This window comes from Temnothorax americanus, unplaced genomic scaffold, assembly GCF_048541705.1.
Source record: "Temnothorax americanus isolate GAGA-0224 unplaced genomic scaffold, ASM4854170v1 Scaffold39, whole genome shotgun sequence".
NCBI lineage: Eukaryota > Metazoa > Arthropoda > Insecta > Hymenoptera > Formicidae > Temnothorax > Temnothorax americanus.
Window position 1 is genome coordinate 394,292 of NW_027509536.1, and position 20,642 is coordinate 414,933.

At 34.9% G+C, this 20,642-nt stretch overlaps 1 protein-coding gene across 6 annotated transcripts in view; it reads left to right on the forward strand.

Moving 5' to 3' along the window:
* Positions 1-20,642, forward strand: part of Dop2r (dopamine D2-like receptor) — a 211,393-nt gene that overhangs the window by 178,572 nt on the left and 12,179 nt on the right. For all 6 annotated transcript variants that reach the window (XR_013258310.1, XM_077414970.1, XM_077414973.1 and 3 more), the window contains exons 3-5: positions 13,711-13,820; positions 15,696-15,948; positions 18,377-18,477. Coding sequence is in view for 5 of the 6 variants with exons in the window: in XM_077414970.1 (XP_077271096.1) it covers positions 13,711-13,820; positions 15,696-15,948; positions 18,377-18,477 (464 nt within the window). In the remaining variant the exon portion in view is untranslated. The remainder of the gene's footprint in view (positions 1-13,710; positions 13,821-15,695; positions 15,949-18,376; positions 18,478-20,642) is intronic.

Consider the following 20,642-nt stretch of genomic DNA (forward strand, 5'->3'; position numbering starts at 1 on the left):
ACAAAATGTTACAAGAAAATGAATGCGTCGCAATAAAATCTTGGAACTGCCAGAATTCGTTTCGCAAACAATCTTGAAAATCTTAAAACATTATATATGAATTTAAATAAATCTTTTCTTAAATTTTTTTATTTTAATATAAAATTGAAAGATTTCAAACTTAATTTTTCTACGTATTTTTATACATGCAGAAAGATTAAGGATGTTAGAGAAGAATGTGAGCCTTTATTTCTAGCATCGTGATTATACTGTTTTAATTTTGAATTAACATTAACGATTGTCATGAGATAAAAGTATATCATTATTAATTATTTTCTTACACTAAAGCGGTTATTAGATCATTATTCTTTTACATTAAGAGAGCCTCTGCTTCTGTGAAATATCGAGACGATACATTAACCGAATGAATCAAACTTAAGTATGATCTACGTGCGAAATGTGAGTTAGCTCGGTGAAGCTAGCTATTTCGCATAATTAATGCTGGTAGCCGGCGCTTGCAGACGTCGCACTTGCGCGATTTCCGCGACTCACATATGCAATTCGACATCGTCGAAATTGCTACTGCTCTTGACAGTTTTAACCCTGGGAAGTTTAATGATCGCTATCATCTCTCGAGCTCGTTTCGCCGTTTGCATCATGCAATTTTCAATGAGAGTGATATCTAACTTTTTTACACACGCTTTGGCGGGCGGTATGCACACACGACGAAATATCTTTCGGCATAGTATCTTTGCTTAAGGACTCTGCATATTTTACTCTACTTACCTACAGTCAGCTGTGGGCAGAGTTTCTATTTGTCAAGTGCATACAGATAATTTTGCACAAAAAATAGTCCGCGTGATAATAACTCCATGTCAAAAGCAATTTAAATTATACTGTATGTTCATTATACTGTATTGACAAATAATTCGGTAAGATTAACTGCAAGAAACGTATTATATGGCGCGTTTAATATACTGTTATTATTTCACGACATTTCTTATATTATTTTTACTTAATATTCAGGTATCTACTCGTTTAATCTTTTTATTCTTTAATTATTTTTATCTTACATATATTATATCATTTTATATAACATTTTATATTTTTCATGAACTTAAGATATACATATAATTTTGCAAAAATAATCTGATAAATTTCGTTTTTATAAGTTTATGCTGCTTTATTTTTGTTTTTGTTGACGTATTAGAATTAATTTTGAAAAAACGAAGATAGTGTGTGTGTGTGTGTGTGTGAAAAATATATCCGCTCATTTAGCTGTTATCTAGGGTCAGCAGTTTAACTCACGGGTATCTTTTGGTAAACTACTTCCAATTCTTCTTGTGGTTTAAAAGATTTTGAACGTCGGGTAGTCTTTTCACGAAGAAATAAGCAGCAGATGATCCGGCACATTCCGTTTGCTCGCGAAAAATTATTGGCGAAAATTACTGTAATTTCAAAAACTTGCCTTCGATACGGTTTCTCTGGCGTCCATTAGTTAAAAAGTCACTAAATTGCGGATACAAGATCTATTATCATTCTGCTGAATAGAGTTTTAATGTCGGTCTCGGAATTTCTGATGGCAATAACGATCACGTCGTTAGACTGTTGATTGCTTTGATAACGTCGTAAGAATTTTCATTCCTTTGTGATCGCTAACGAGGCCCCGTTATTCCCATAAGCATACTCTCTTTTAGCGAGGGATATTAATTAAATTTTCAGAAATGCGCATTTATTTCTTTGCGAGTTCCAAGTCTAACATAAATTAGAAAATACTTTCCAACATTTATTCTAACGAAAGCTATCGGGACTATTATGAATCTCTAAATATTTGTATTCATTCCTACATCAAAATATGTCAACTGATAACGAAGATATACTTTTCAGATGTGTGTTTCTTTGACGAAATGAAAAGAAATCTACAATTTTTTTGTTTTTTTTTTTTATTTAATAAATTAGGCATAAAACATTTTTATTGTCAAAAAATTTAAAAAGCTTAGGATTATACATATATGTTTTTGCGAAGAAATTGCTACAATTCTCATATTGTGGCAACGATATCACAGTTCTATATTATTTCTACGCTTCTTTCTGTCTTCTGAATACTTTTTTGCATAATGAGATTACGAGACGAAATACATCACTTATGCTATATCAACTTGCATCATATTTTTCCACTAACGCAATGAGTATGCCAGTTGAAGTATAATCGCATTGATGTTTTTTTTCTCTGTCTCCGAGTGGCACGTTTCTTATTCGACTAAAATTACCTTATTAGATCTCGCAAATCTTTGTATCCCCGTGAATGTTATGAAGAATGGTTATCCGGGCAAAATAAGTACTTTATAGCAAACTGTAACGAGTATGAAGCGAAGGGACGAGGATGAGAAAGCAGACAGCATCCCTTTAGAAACACCTGTAGTACCTGTCAGCCGTCAGTTGTCGGCGGTTCTAAAAGCAATTAATTTGCCACACGGCAAGATCGAAAAGCCAAAAAGCGTGACTTCGGCTACCTACCTCCGATCGATCATCCCTTCGCGCGGACGAGCGGTTTTGCCTTAGTGATGCCATCTTCCCCGCCTTTCCTGCTGCCGCCCATCTGCCGCCCTTCATTCCTTCCTCCCTTTTCGTACATACCACCTATACTCAGCTCGATTAATTCTTGCTTGCACGAAAAAAGGTTTCATCCATCTAGGATGGATTTTCATACCCCTTATCGCTTCTTGCGTTTGGTTTGCCTCGAGACTTCTCTTTTCGTCAGTTCCATTTTCTTCTCCTTTTCTTCTCCTTTCTCACACCTACACTTCCCCGGCCTCTTAGCACCTCCATCCATAAGTCTAACTTTGGTGATTATATCAATTCCGAATCAATTTTACCGACATCCTCTGCCACCCGTCCCCATCCCTGTCTCACTGCCGTCGCGTCATTGAATTACAAGGGGTGAATCGCTTCGAGTACTGCAGCCGCTCGATACGGGAATTAATGGGAGCGACGTTACCCATTTAAGCGTTCGATATGATAGCCGCGACGTCGATGGAAAATACGGTCACTGGAAAACTACATTGCCTTCGGCATGTATCGTTTCGATCCATCTTGTCATTTTAATGTTTGCTATATTATTTCTCTTCTCGGGTGACAATACACCATCAAAGCGTCGAGTCACTTTTCAAATCAAATGGTATGAAAACATGTTTCATTTAACACATATCGCATCCCGATACAATTCCTACATGACAGAGAATGTAAATTTCCGATTTAATACGTTTACGTCAGAGTTACATGGAAGAAAATAAGGGTATATTGAAAGCAGCGATAACTGCTTTTAGAGACTTTTATTTGCTTCTCTCATTGTCTGCTTATTTGATTTGGTTACTTCTGACTTACTAGCTTTTACTTCTGATAAAATTGCATAAAATCCCCTGTATTAAATATTTGCACGTACAAAGCAGATTGTTATGTGTAAAAGTTTATTTCAATCGCTTTACACGTTGGAATATTTTAACAGGCATAATTCCATCAACAAGATCAAAAGTCAAGTGTTACATCTAGATACAAAAAATTTTATGAAATCCGTACGTATTTGAAAATTTCATGAAAACCCGTCCGTGCGAGAATCTCACATTTATCGCAGATCATCCGGTGTTTTGCGATTGCGTGGTATACATATTTATTTAATTTGTTTATCGGTTGGGGTGAATATGATTCACTCGAAAATGCTATTGATTTTTCTAGCGCAAGTTTCTCACTGATAGACTTTAAACACACGATTCTCCCGGTGGAAATTAATTGCATTTTCGGGATAATCTTTCATATCGAGATAAGAGCTCTCAATCCTTTAAATCGTAGCGCTTATCGTCGCGCAGGATCGATGCAAACTAATATAATAGTTGATTATATATACCGGCCAAAATCAATCGCTCGTGTCCACGCACGCATTGTGCACCGTTTACATAATATATATTCTATATCCATCACATGCGTGTCAACTCTCTCTTACACATTATATCTATCATAACTCTGCTTCGATACAAATACTTCAGTTGATTATTTGAGGTGCGAGAAGGAAAAAGGAATCTTCTGTTAAAGTCTGAAATCCAATGAAGTCTGCTCATTCGGAAAACAAGAAGATATAGGATAAAATGGGCTTTTATACCTTTGAGAACGCGAATTAAATCGTCCATGACTTGAAATGAAAGAAAAAAAAAGCAATTTAATTCATATTTAATATCAATTTATTATGATCATTATAATATGAATTAGGCATGCGCGATGGCATTTTTTGTCTTAATCGGCGAGAAATGGAAAACATAATTCACGTATATATTGCAAAATGACAAAATGAGATCAATTCTTTTCTAACATATTGCTTGGCAAATTCTAAGTGCATGGCGTAGGCGATTTTTTCGCGCGTTCACAGTCCGCGAAAAATTAACAGGAGCATTGTCCGACTAAATTCTCGACATTCGTGTTCAACTATAGTCGAGTACCTCGTCCGTGTCCTTCATGTCCCGTACATTCTGTATAGCGAGTGCTCTGTATATATTTCATCGGTCGATTGCGTTATGTATGTACGACAATCGAGTACATTATATCGAGTGCATTAAAGTGAATGTACGATGATACGAAGCGTGATATAAATCCACCCTATATCCGACTTTCGACGTGAACCTGACACAGTTTTTCCTCACTCGCGCGACGCTCTTCCCCGGCAAATTGTATTTTCCGCGATCCCGGAAAATACGCCGTATATACACCAAGGATGCAGTCGTTAATTAATGGCTGCCAAATTGATACCTGACTCGAGCGCGGATTGTCGTCTGTTGTATAATCGTCACAAGCATCCTGTGTGGCTTAATGTTCTATTGTCCGGCGTACGCCATTGCTAACCATCTATTACTGTCCGCTACTTTGTGCGGTGAGTATAGCATTCGCTCCCGTGAGAGATGGGTCACCATGCGCGACTAGTGTAATATCCGGATTTCGATGAAACGTTATATATGGAATTGTTATTCTAATTATACGTTTAACGTAGGAGAAGTCGAAATATAACTATGACAAATCGTGATGTAGAAATAAAATTGATGAAGTCTATAACAATTCTATTATATAATGATTTTTTAAACAATTTTGTGATGACGTGTCTTTAAGTTTATCGTTGAAAGTATTTCACCATCTCTGGACAGATGCTATATTCGACGGCACGAAATGGCTCTGTTAGCAAAAGAACACATCTGAATCAGCGTTCTTCTCTCAGCGGTGACGTAGCGAATTCGATTGATCGTTGAGGCTGTTGAACATCTAATGTTAATCAAACATGAATTTCTCATATTGCTTGCTTGTCTAATTACATCACAATGCGCAAGACCACAAGTGGCATGATCACGAATATGCGCACGTTATGGAGATTTCATCGAATCTCTCCGATCTCATATTAAACTGATAGGATCTCGGCTTTACGTAAAATGTATGAGACATAATTGCGATCGATCAATAGCGTTATATCTAAAGTTTCTATTAAAAATTGTATATATTCCAATAACATTTATCTCTCTCTCTCTCTCTCTCTTGAAATTATTTCTTTTGAGAATGCATTTATTGAAGGGTATAGTTTCATAGATTAAATTAGTTACGCGTACAAACAATGGAAGCGATATTTTCCGTGAGAAGCTAACGAAACAATTAACGTATAACATGTAATTATTACAGCTGATCGCCCTAAATTTCCCATATGCTGTTGCGTTCAACATCTCGTTGAGTTAATTAAAACGTCAGTATGTTTGCTTTGACGTGACGTTTTACGGGGTTGGCCGAGGCGGCAGTGCGTAAACGTCAACATAATTTCTGCCGGGCACTATAATTATACACGATGTCGCGTACGTTATTCCTTCCGGGAATACGTGGCAATATGTTCAACCGTGCTTCATCTCGCCAAGCGCGAAATTCTCTCGTGTATCTCCCGCTTGTTGAAGAGCGATTCACGCTGGTGTGCTTTCCAAATAGACGCACTTATTGTTAGTTAACGATTGCGTTCGACGAACAGCGCAATTAACGTTACGCACGCATCTGTTTCTCCGCACGAAACATACGAAACTGCTCGCGTTTTAACGTCGCAATATCCGCTATTCTCGGTACATACCGCGGCTTGATTGCCATTCCTCAAATGGTGGTTGCTATGTCGTATTGAACAGCCTCTGCAGAATTCTCTGTAAATCGAGAATGTTTCAGAGGAAAGAAAAAAGCTTCAGGATTCTGCGAACAATCATCAGTGATATTTTATCTTAGCAATTTTTTGCTATCTTAAATACTTGAGATATCGATTTTTAATAAATACAATAAATAGCGATAAGTTTATTTTGCATCTCTAAATTATTCAAATTGTATTGTATATTTATAATTTGTTGCTGCCAATATTTTTTAATACTTACTTAACCCCAAAATATCGACTAACATTTCAATAAAAAATTAGATAGATAATTATATCGATCTCATATATAATAAGTACAAATGTTTAGTTTTGCATAATTAAAACAAAATATACATTTTGAGAAAGATATAATATATTTCATTGTATTTGAACTAATTGTAAGTTTAAAATACGCAAAGAAATTATATTAAATTTCTACAAATGACAGCTGAATACCGATATGATGTAACAGTCATATCATTTAGTATCGTTTCAAGAAAACAAACGCTGTGAGTGACATGGTTTATTTGTTTTAAAGTAATTAATTCAGGAAACACCTCACGGATTGTACGCATAATATAAAAATGATTTACTCGAAAAACTAATTCCGCTACGATCGACAACGTTTACGCCACCGTAAAAATGCACGCCTCGGAAAGATACAAACTTTTTCCGATATAGTCATTTTGATATAATAATTTTACCACAAATCACTCTGGAGATCCCAAAAGCTGTTTCTTTTCTCATCTCTTTTCTTAGAGCGGGAAGAAGTTTGCGTATTACTACGGCTAAAAAATATATAGATTGGAGCCGACGCCAATAACTGAGCTTTTTGCGACAACAAAACCGTACTCTTATCAAGTTTGATGCGACATAAAGTTTGAAAAAGCGATGAATCTCGTGTGAACCTAAAAGCGGGCAATGTGGGCAAGCGATTTTGACACATCGAACGGACGAAACGCGCTTAAATTACTTTGGCCTAGATGCTTCATTGACATCTTGGCCGCGATTCAACTTCGAATGAGGGCGAGCACTGCGACATCCGGCAGCTTGGCCATGTTGGGATTTAAATGATGGTAGGGCTAATTAATAGCACGCCATTGGAAATTTATTACGTCAACTATGGTTATGTTTCAAAGGAGCACGCTCGCCTGGAGCACGACTATCGTTGACAAACCTAACAAACTGCCGTCGACAAAAGATTCTATATATACCGGAAAGACTCGCATTTCAAGTATGCTGCTAAATGCACCGGCGACGACGGCAAGCGGCGGCGACGCGACAAAGTTACAAACTGGCGAAGCTTCGTGCTAAAAAAAGTTTAATTTTGCGAGCTCACCGAAACAAAATTTGCGGTGGTTGAGACGGTTCTTTTCGCCGAGGTAAAGAGCCGCGCTAAATTCGCCGTGTTTTTTTTGTTGGGAGCGCGTCGCGCGCAAAACCCATAGCACACATCCTTGGGTCGATGAAATTTCCGTAGTTCTTTGACGAACACACTTCTGCTACTTTTAAGGGTCTGACGTTACCCATTTTGCGTGACGTTGAACCTTTATTTTTAATTATGATTAAGCTTTGTCTCTCGAGTTAATTTAGTTAATACAAAAAGTAACTTAAACAATTAGAAAATTTAATTTAAAATGTAATATTATGTCTTATATTATTTAATGTTATCTATTATTGCAGTACTAATCAAATAAATCAATATTTGTGTTTGAATTATGGTTACGATTTAAATGTATGTATTTGTAATATATGTAATAACATTATTCTATCGTATAATATAACTTCTATATACATATACATATACACGTATGTATATGTTGAAACAGATATACTCTTTGCGATATACTAGCTCAATTGTTGGCTTTCACTTCTTTCTGTAATCTTTGCCTACACCTCTGAGACCTCGTCATTATAACATTTAATGATACCACAAGGGATATAAGACATTCTGTATGGGTACAAGCATATTCTACAAAGTCGAGTAAAATCTTGATCAAATGTGGTAATGAGAAATGTGAAAGCTCCCGAGAGACACCATTATTGCCGTCTCTCATATATGACTGTATATTCTGGGGAAATCTTGATACGTTGTGTCGCGAAAATTCACTGAGAAAAAGTATAGCTTTCCTATTTTCTATTATCGTAAAAATATTATTTATCTATATTGCGGGTTACTCTGCTTTGGTAACATCATATTTTAATTTAATTGAATTTATTATTACTAGAAATTATAATGCAACATCCTATATGACAAACGGTTCACGAAAAGCAGCCCGCATGTAATATATCAACGGGACGAATATTTCAAATAATGTTTATCAATCTATCTTTGACAAATAAACATATTAACATTTAAACTCTGAATTGTTGCATTAAATGAACAAATTTAATTTTAAAGTTACTCCTGTAAAGCTATTATAATTATAATAAATAATTATTAACATTAAAATCTATACAAGTCCGTTAAATATTTATAATGAATTAATTTATTAATTGATCAAATAATTAAGATTTATATTAAAGGTAAATGATATGGGTTTTGTGTTAATATAAAAGCAATTTGCGCAATAATTTGAAATTACGTTGGCAATTAAATAATGAATCACGGTAAATGGCAAAACATGATACGGGGAAACAAGTTTTGCCTGGCTCGTGGGCGATTCGCGTGCCGCACACGCATCGCATGCGGTCGGCTCTTTCGTCATTGAAACTCCGACACGCTCATAACGCAGACTTCATTAGCTCGTAAACACCACATGCGCTTATCATGCGGGGCCGCAGGGGGAAGTGATCCGCGCAGTTCCTTGGGCCTAACAAACCCACGGCATTAACCCGAGTTCCCGACACCGCGGACATACACACACAACTACACATACTCGCGTCAGTGCAATGTGAAAATAGACACGCCTCACGGCTTTACGACAAGTGGTTCGTCCTGGCCGTATTTGAGCTGTATAGCTCTCAGGCCATTCACAGAAGAAGAAGAAGAAGAAGCTTATCATGCGGGTCTAGGTTAGAGTCCAATTATGAGTCCGATCGTAATCGAACGCGAGAAGCCGTGTGTTTGCTAAAAACACTCGCGAGAACTCGCTGATCTTATTGTTAGATGGAGACGCGCGCATACGTACGCTTTTACTTGCGAAAGCTGATGGTTTATACGTATATATATAAACTGACGTAACGCTCTGATAGGGCGTGTAACAATAAGGGAACTTATGACGAGGGGCGATAATATAATTACTCCGCTGTACGCCACTGGATGCCGCGAACGTTGTCGGAAACTTAGTTTGCGCTAGTTTTTAATGCAAAACATTACAACGCAGATTGCCAATAATTTACGACGAAGCGACACTTAAAGAAAAAACTATATGTCAGTCAAATGTATACTATACCAATTTTACTAAATGACATATACATTAGTTTGTTAATTATTACTAATTACTTATGATTATTTGTTAATTTTCTTAACAATCTCAATTTTTCCCAATTTTTTAAAACAGAATAAATAAAACATGAAGAATAATAATAAATTAAAGATAATAAATTAAATTATTTAATTTTTCTAATTAACAGCGTAATTGTAAATGTGTACAATAACAACTGATAATAGAAACTACTTGTTAGATATAAATAATTATTAATATGCGAGGTCAAATTAATAAAATATCAATTAAAATCATAGATATTAGATGTATCAAGAGATATTATATGTAATAAAAAATGATTATTTTAATACTTATCTCATTATTCAATATGGGTATCAATAAATATCGTCAAATTTATAAGGTATGTCGTCGACCTGTTAAAGGAAGATAAAGTTAGCAACCTCATAAAATATATGCGTAAGTAGATAATTCAAGTTTTTCAGGAAACCGACGAAAATGGAGCTAACAAGCAGTCTGAAATATCGCAATAACTGCGATTCATGCCTGTATTGTGGCACGTGGGAATACCTATATTAGACCCCGTACTAATGCACATTGCCGCACCGTGTACGCCTAGCTACGGAATATTATTCCGTATTCACGTATGCGCGTGTTTACCCGTGGTGCACATCCTACGCCGCATATATAACCAAGAGTTACAGAAGTGAAAATTTCCCGCTTCGTGTATGCCGCGGAAGCGCAAAACGCGCTCATACCATTTTTCTGCCCTTTTTACCCGAGAAAAAAATACAAGGGGCAACATTATGTGTACAGATTGCACATATTTAAACGGTCTGAATTAAATTTCTCTGCTCTCCCGCTTTAAACTTGGGTTTTCATCTTTTATACTTGCGTTTATTTATTCTGCGGCGTATGTTGAAACACGCGTAGGAGCCGCGATATAATCGCGTGGCATGTAATACGACTCTTAAATGCCGCACTCGTAAATGTTATTATTCAAATTAATGAATTATTCAAATTGTGTTTCACGCTAATTATATTATTGCGTAATAAATATGCATTTTGTATAGTATGTATTACTCTAATAAGAATATTCAGCAAACACACACACACACACACACACACACACACACACACACACACACACACACACACACACACACACACACACACACACACACACACACACACACACACACACACACACACACACACACACACACACACACACACACACACACACACACACACACACACACACATTCAAGGAACATATTCAATAACTAAAATACCTTTTACTAACGATAAGAGAAATAACTTATCCCAAAGAAATAAAACAACAAACAAATTAGTATTTTCGTATAATTGTACGAACTTTATCGTATGAAGTGTTTTTGGCACGAACTCTATTTCCGTACATGCGATAGCGTATAGATATAACAAATTCCCAATGCACCTAAGTAGTGAACTTATCAAAGAAATAATCACCTATATGGAAGATTCCCCTATGAGGAGGTATATACATAGTCAACACGCGATACTTTAGAATTTCAACTGAATTTGCAAATTCTGAAGATGTAAACCCTCGTTAAGTCTTTGATACTTCCATGATTGGTGTAGAAGATTTGATGGAAAATACATGCGGCCGAACTGATAGCGTTTTTCACTAGCAGAGCCGGTGCGCACTCAGTGCGCATTAAAGCCGTCGTACACAAACCAACGTAAAGTGTATGTTTAATATAATCGGATTAAATCATGAAATCCTCAATATTCTTTATTGCACTATTTGGTAAAATATGTACTGAGTATTTTATCAGTCGAAATATTTGCATTTTACTTTAAATATTAGAGACTAAATCAGTGTACACACAACGGCTTTAATGTGCACTGAGTGCGCACCAGTTCTGCCAGTGAAAAACGCTATGAGAGTGTAATAAATCAATACACGGTAAATTGTATGGAAATCGATGGAATAATCACACCCTGCCAGAAATATCCTATTATACTCACGCAAATGTTTACAGATGAAAATAGGGATAAACGTGGAGACAGAAATGTGACCGAGTGTTTCAAACGGGTTTCGACCGCCGCGCCGGGTACTTCGCACACGAGGCACGAACGTTGCAAATAAATCAAGGCTCTTCTGGCTCCCGCTGTAAAGAATCCATGAGGGTAGCGAGTGGGTGCGTTTTCCTGAATGGACAAAAAGGATAGAACGACGCACTGGTGGAGAAAACTAGTAGAATGTCGAAAAGGAGGCGTAGTGCTCATATCTCGATTTATTGGCGATTTAAAATATTTGAATAATAATTCTTGTCTCATTCTCGAGTGAGATTCGCCTTTTTAGTAAACATGTACACTGAGAAAAAATACTTAAAAATTTATTTGTGGAATATAAGGTTTATTTCTGTAAAATAAACCTTATTATATTCCACAAGTGAGATTTATTTCTGTGAGATAAATCTTATATTCCACAAATAAATTTTCAAGTATTTTTTTCTCAGTGAAGAACATGTTAATCTCTTAATAAAATCTTTCAATCTTGAATAACAAAGTTACTTTGCCTTACATTATTTTTACATTGCATTTACACAGTCAAAGTGATGATTTTTTTTTGGTCGAAAATAATTATAATAAGATAATAACACATATCAAACTTTAATTGCATTTCAAAACTTATTATCATTTATTATAGAAATTATTTTCATGATAGAAAACAAATATATATTATTTATATCACAAATTGGTTTGATTTCAAGTCAATATTTTCGATCTATTTCTTCACCAATTATCGAACATGTTTATACATGCTGTTTATACGGGTAAATATGAAGCTTGTTCGATCTAACCGATTTGGTATTAGGCTCGCTCTTGCTGTCACATATACACCCAGCGAGTGTGTGCCATCATAAACATGAGGAAACTTTATACGGAGGAAATACGAAGCCAATCTTATCGGGCGAGATACATTTCGTGAGGCGCGGTGCACGGATAAATCGAAATCGAAATAATCGGTGTCGTAATATAGGCCATGGCGATAAAACGCAGCGCATATATTGCACTAACGATGTAATCGGAGTACGGCGGACTGTCCGCTTGAAAGATGCAGCTAGTTTGAAATTCGTTGGCAGCCGTGCACATAATGCTTGTCCAGCGATGTGCAAAATCGCTGTGCGACATACGATCGTTTCGGTATGCGCGTGATTTTCAGAGATTATTTCCATCTGCGAGGAGAGATGTATGGAATGAGAACGCTTTCGAAAAACGCACGAATACGTCGAATCGGCCGTAAGATCGATAACTATCGGGATCAAAATAACTTTTGCGATAGTGCTAAATGTAAAAAAATTCCGTCTTTTGTTCTTAAGTATTATACTTATTGTGTCTTTTATGTTTATTATTAGTATTACAAATTGTTTTAAATATAATTTACGAAATTACTTTGGTATTGTTACAAAAAATCAATGTAAAAGTGTTAATGAGAAAATGACATGTCAATAAAACTGCATACGTATAATATAGATTTTTATTATTCAATATTGATAAAGTGGAGACTACATATAAAATGCATTTTACAGAATTTAAAAGTTTTCTTGAAACGCGTAGAGATATCAAGTACTTAGGCATACGTCATGACAGTTTTAGGACAAGTCTGTGGGTTTTCTTACAACAAAACGATTTTCATTTTAAATCATTTTCAGCCACAAAATATAAAAATAGTAATAAGTTAAATACTAGAACAACGTTTTAAACTTAATGTCTACGCTCCACCATCTGCGTTTAATTCGTATATGTTTTTAATTCTTCTACCTACCTTAATTTCATAATTATGTTTTCATATTAGCATTTATATTAATAAAAGACATCTAAATGCGTTGGTGGAGAATACGAATATATTTGAATGGTAACAATAATATGTATAATACTCACATTATAGTGAGACTAGAAATGGTGTCTTTAATTTTTAAACAGTTTTGTAGTATCACTAAAAACCTATGAAAATTACTTCAATAACATAAAATATTTTATATAAAAGTTGATCTCTGGTTGTTAAAAGAAGTAAAATCTTGCAATATTATATAAGATAAATGTATAATTAATTATAATTTGTGATTTTTTTCTTAAAATTAACTTTTGTGTATTTGTTTATCTTTGCAGGTGAACGGGTCTTGGAGCTTACCTGGGTTTGTTTGTGATTTTTATATCGCAATGGATGTGACTTGCAGCACCAGCTCTATATTCAATCTCGTGGCTATTTCGATAGACAGGTAAACATTTTTGCTTACACAAGAATCGAACACTAAGCTGGAGATACCGCTCAGTAACCTCTCTTGAGATCTTACATTCTACAGATTATTCTACTGAATATTTAATGTTTAAAGATCAGCTTATCGAAATTATTCAATATCGATTATGAGACTATCGAATGACTTCCGATAATATTGCTTCTTATATAGAATTAATATAGGCCCTTGCTGTATAAAATATAAAATAATACAAGTGTATTACTATACCAAATAAATTTTAGAATCTTGTTAAATTTTTCGCACATGATTAATAAATTAAATTAATGATGTATAGAAATGTATTACGATTTTGTCCACGTTTGATGATTTTGATGATGGTCACGTTTTTCGTTAAATTTTGATAGTGGAAGACATTAACGTCCAAGCATGTGCTTTCGCCAATTCTCTGGTCGTAAAAGAGCCACGGTGATTACCGGGAAAGTTTGGAAATTAGGAAAAAGTGAGATAGGCTGATTTTACTGGTTTACGTGCTTTGAATAGAACGCAGAGCTCGCATCTGTGATCAGAATGCAACTCGTTCATAGGAGAATTAGACATACTGATACGTTTAAATTTGGGAATAATCTTTTCGATATATGAAGGTTACATATCGCGAAATAATTATATAGCCATAAAATCGGTAAAAGAAGAATAAATAGTTAAAATCGAGCTACATTATTATACGTAGGCTTGAGTTGATTATCTTACATATATGTATATATAATTATTTGCCATATTCTTTTTTTTTGTTTGGAAAAAAGTGACTACAAAAAAATTATAAAATTAAAATATAGTAGCATTAACAAATGTACATTTAATAATAATAAAGTCATTTGTTTCTATATATAATCTTTAGTATAACTTCTCTCTCTCTCTCTCTATTTATAGAAAACATTAAACCTGTACATATATGTCGAACATTTTTTTAAAATTTAAAATATACCAATCTTGCGTTTAAATGCTCCTAAAAAATACGCAAATTGTATATAAAAGTGCATATAGATTGCATTTTGAACGGTATTCATTTCGGCTACGTTTAATTGACTTTGTGTCGTTGAATTATGGATGAGAATAACGAGAACCTTTATTCCCTTCCCCCGTTGCCTTCTTTGTTTTGATATGTACAGTTGACAAGGGGTTTGTCACATAGTAAATTGATGACAGGATGAACAAGAGATTGAAGAGTGCTTGATGATAACATATGACGAGAGTGTTATGTACCGCCTTCATACTCGATTTTACAGAAATAAATTGTTATTAGTTAAATCCCAACAAAAAACACGCATAAATGCGCAAGTCATGCGCTTCGAGCAATTTTCTATTTGAAAAGATTGTAACGATAGATTGTTACAAGCGATGTGTAAACAGCTAAAATAAAACATTTTGATAGAAAGTTTTGCAAAGAAACTTTAGTCTTTAAGATTGTTCTACAACATCTCTTCTGAACCACGGAAATTCCCGACAATAGCTTGAAAATAGCCTTTTATGGCCTCTTCATTCTTTTGTAAGAAGTTTACATGATCAGCCAGAAATAGTAAATTTTAATAAATAAATAGATATTATCGGTTATATATCGTCTAATATAAAGATTAGTTTGAAATTTAAATTATATTTTAAACATATACGCCCTTTCAAAATTTATTCTCGCTTTATACCAAAATCAATTCTGTCAAACGCGTCAATTAACCATAATGATAACAGCGAACACAATATGCAAATACGTTAATCGCGCGAGATGGGAATTCTGAAGGATGCTGGATGAGACAAGAACAGCTGGATCTACATAAACGGATTTACAACGATATAATGCCCGTCGTGCGGGATGGAATTACAACGCGAACCGATTTTGTATTACAGATACATAGCGGTGACCCAGCCGATAAAGTACGCGAAGCATAAGAACAATAGAAGAGTATGGCTGACGATACTGTTGGTCTGGGCGATATCGGCCGCGATCGGCAGCCCGATTGTCCTTGGTCTGAATAACACTCCGGACCGGATACCGGACCAATGTCTGTTCTACAATACGGATTTTATCATCTACTCGAGCCTGTCCAGCTTCTACATACCCTGCATCATCATGGTATTTCTTTACTACAATATATTCAAGGTGAGAGTGATGTGATTTTTTTGCGGCAACGTGTATATTAATACGCCGTCGTGTAAGCCTATATCTTTCTTGCTTAAGAATCGACTGAACGATGCATGCAGAATATGACTAACTTACCAATCGGCGTATCAACACACGTAGTGATCAGATTCTAAGCCATAAAATTTAAGGAAATTACCTTTCTTGTTTAATTAAAATTTTTTATCGTAAAACTTTCTTATTGCGCGCATACGTATAGTATTATAGAAAAAAAGAAGTTTTCTCACTGGAGGTTGAGAAACGCTGGTATTAATAGGTCAAGCCGGTTAGCGGAAAATATAGGATCATACGGGTAATCGAAATTGCGCATTAAACGAACACGTGGATTAAATAAACCGTCATCACCATCACTGATACAAATTGCGAACGACGTGAACAAATTTTGATGTAGTAACCAAAAATCTGCAATTTAATAATCAAATTTCTGAACGTAATTGCGATTGATACGTCGCTATATTTCGAATAATATTGGAAATTTATTAATGCCGCAATGACGTAAAATCTTGAACAAAAAAATTCGCGATGTTAAAATTATATCTGCGATGAATTTCAAAGCATACGGCTTTTGTAATATATCCGCGTGGCACAGCAACTGCACAAAGACCGCGCGGTGAAATCTATATTTCAAAGAATCTGCTCCAAAAAGAAATCAATAGCTGTCTTTATAGTTGAATCAACGCACGGTGCGATGACAAGACGCAAAGGAAATTATCTCTAGCTCTTATACAAAAGGGCAAAAATTTATTCGTGCCTCTTTTATCTATACGATTACTTCAGAAACGTGAACCGATTGCAAAATTGGCAGTAGCATGAAAGGTATAGCTCGCGTAAAGGCAAGCCCGCTGCCCGTAATTTAATTATCACGTATGTGCTGTGTGCGGTATTGCTAAAATTAATCCGACTTTATTGCCGACAGCGCGGAATGCTTTAATATTTTGCGTTGGAATTAAAAGAATAAAGAAATATGACAAACCGCCTAATAATATGGTGTAACAGCTGTAATATCGACATAAAAAGTCGCCATAAAATCGTAATGTGACTGTATGAAAATTTTATGTATATTTCGAAAATCAAGCACATGTTTAAATATTGGGATGTGGCTTAACGGCAAACGGTTTTGCTATGAACAAACTTATAAAATTAATCTCGTTCACCTGTCTCGAATTTCTCGCGTTCGACATATTTATAGTAAAAATCACGTTCAAATTTTATGCGATTAATCTCGACGCAGATGGAGCAAAGTGCATTGCGGTTTATACAGCGGTTGCTATCATATATTGCGGTGGATCGTAAATACGGCTAGTTGGACAATTTCCACGCTTGTAGCGTACGGAATATTTCGATTGGACTGTTAATTTCATACTTGCGGCAATTGTACGCGCATAATACCGGCGCGGAATACCATAATAATATTGATATATGACTTTTATATTTTCAATATAATGTTACCACGTGTCATTCGCGTGCGATATTATATCATATCATGAGCTTGCACTCTTCATAAAACCAGAACGCATAATTGAAGGCATCACTATCAGTTGTAAATTTCTGCTGAACTTTGTGGAGCTTGTAAAAAGTGTAAGGGATATAACTTTAGACGGAAAGGAGAATATATTCGAAGAACTCGAGTTTTTTCAGACGAATGATCTAGTGAAATTTAAAAGAAACAAAAAACATAATTTTTGTTCAGAAATATGCACTTCTTTCCTTTTCTCTCTCTCTTTCTCTTTTTCTCAATAAAAAATAAATTTATTTTATTAATTCAATTTACATTCACAACAATAAAACACGAAAGAATTTTCTCTTTGTCGATTAAAATTTATTTATTTTATGCCTATTTTTTTAACTTTGTGACTTTTAATATAAAAAATTGCAATAATTAACTTTCACATTTCAATTGCTCAGTATTAAGAAATATTGCAATTATAAATACGAAAAAAAATGTGAATAGCTACTCATAATAGTTACATTATATGTTATAACAATTTATTTGTTCATTGAGTTTTTATCAGTTTAGAACAGCATTATCTCTGTGCTGTAGAAAGAATTTGTGTTATTTCAAGAAAAACAAAAATATTCTTTCTAAGAATGTAAAGTATGATTATCGAGAAATATATATAATCTCTTTTTTATCGAGGGGAGCAAACCTTTTTTTTAATGCAGTTAAATCAACAGCGAAATATTATAATGCTTTAGCAGCACGGAGATTTTCTTCTGCAAATCTGTCGAAATAAATCTCGTTATCCGTAGATATAGGTGTTCGATAACGCGGCTCGGGTGTTATCTACAGAAATCTCACGCAAAGATTTATGTTGTACATTTACGCCTCGAGTTTGCAACTCCTCGTCTGATTTACGTCACAATGTCGATTTTCAATTGACCGTTTCAGGCTCTGCGAAACAGAGCGAAAAGGGCTCGTGCTAGCAAAAAACCGAATTTAAGCAATATAAAACCGGGGAGCATCATCGAAAATATCGCGCACACGCGTAGGTGAGTACTTGACTGTGTAAATCACCCGTTAAGTACCATCTTTTTATACTGTAAAAGTTACAGCAAAAACGATGGATTTTTATATATAATTCTCTCTTGAAGGTGTTTTTTAATTACGTCTCATTAACTTATATGCATATTCGATTTTATTGTTAAATATTTTTTATTCAGTCGGAAAACAAGAATTTGATTTTTATATGTAATTTTGTAATTACTTTTATAACAATATTAAACTTTTAGGAAAACGAACATAATTTTTGTTGTTCTAATTATAAACGTTTTTATTGATTACAAAGTAAATGAAAAATGTATTATGCTGTATCTTTTACTAAAATTGATGTTTTGCATGTCACGCATGCAAATATTACACGTACACATATAATATATATACATATATGTATATTGCCGTCTCTGCTTCCTTATTCTGATATATTTACAATTTCGTAAAAAAAAAGATGGATAGTCTTGATACAGCTCGGATTAAAATATGGTCCAGAGAAGCGCTAATACAGATAAATCGGATTGAAAATACGTTTCCGTTTTTTCTGATTCGGCATTTGTTTTTGTGTCTTTTCACAGGGGGGAGGGGGCACAATGCTTATAAAAATTAAACATGGTACATACAACATACATACAACGTGTATATACGGCTTTTATATGCATCGTATGTTTTTTTATGTATCCTTGAACCATTGCATTCTCGATCCTAGAATTTTGGTCTATAAATTCTTGAACTTTTAATTTTTCTTATGTCTCTCGATGCTTTCTCTTTGATTGTTAAATTATTAATTGCGCAGCAAGCTCATCTGTAAAATAAGCATGTCATGTCTCGATTTGTTCTTGATATAAATAATTGTCATTACATATTTAAAAGATGTTCCGTCTTTAAGGTAATACGTAAATGTGTGTCATATTGCATAAATATACATGTCATTATCAACGTGATAAACATTCACACATAAAAATGTAATATTATTCGTATATAAAAAAATGTTTTTCTTATAAACCTATTTGCATTTAAAGAAAATATTATTACAAAGATTAACAGCATTAAAAAATTTAAAAGTGCAGATTTAACAAATGATGATCTTTCTCTCACACTTTCGCCGAAAAGAAATCATCTCGAAATCGAGCAAGAAAACTGTGGTCGAGACGACATTTATATACGTAGTAGATTTAATCAGAATTGATTTGCACGACGATTTGCGTGTTCGCAGACAGATCGCACCGTGGGAAAAATATTGCGGGTGAAAATTTATTCATACGCCCTTTTATACGACGTTATCCAGCCCGTTTGCCGGCGCGATAAGCGCGAAGACAGCCCGACGACATTTCGAGCACGTCGTGCGCGCGATGCGCGACGATTCTTTTCAATTTTCGCGATCGCGTAAGGCTCGCATTCCAACGAGACAATTTCTCGCGGAGATTGGTGCCAGCTGGCGTGGCGCGAGCTGAGAGACGGGGACGACCGAGGGTTAAGTCCCAAACATCCTCGGATAATTCGCTTTTCTCGCACGCCCCGCTCGCACGTGCTTTCATTTCCGCCGTGCTCACGAGGGCAGCCTCGTCTTGAATAGCAAACTACTTGTACGTCGCTTTAATCGCTGGTCTTTTTGTTTGCGTACTTTTCCAGGCATGCATTTCGTTACGTTTATTCACCCTCATTCACCCTTCGCGTTAAAGTAATGCAAATTGAATATTATCGGGAAAGATATTTTCTATTGACATTTGACGTTTATAATGGAAGGATAATGGCGCATCAAGCAAGGTTTGATTAATATGCATAGAAGCGGCGAATGGAATTGCAATGGGATTAGAGGAATAGGAGAAAGAAATTTTCTATTTTAGATTACTATAATTTGCTTTATTTAAATAAAAATATGTTATTACAATAATTATTTACACTTATAACAATAATTATTGTTCTATGTTTCAAAGGGACAAGAATGCTATTCTAAATATAAAATTTGAAATATTGGCATTTCATCTTATTGTTATCGTGTGATGTGAATATCCGCAACTGCAAAAGCACCCATAATGTCGTAAACCGAGATAATAGTATTCGTGTTTTTTATATTTGTATTTATTTATGTGCGCTATACCATTTACCGACGCATTGGAATCGCATATATAACGTTACTTGCAGCTCGCGAATTCGATATATT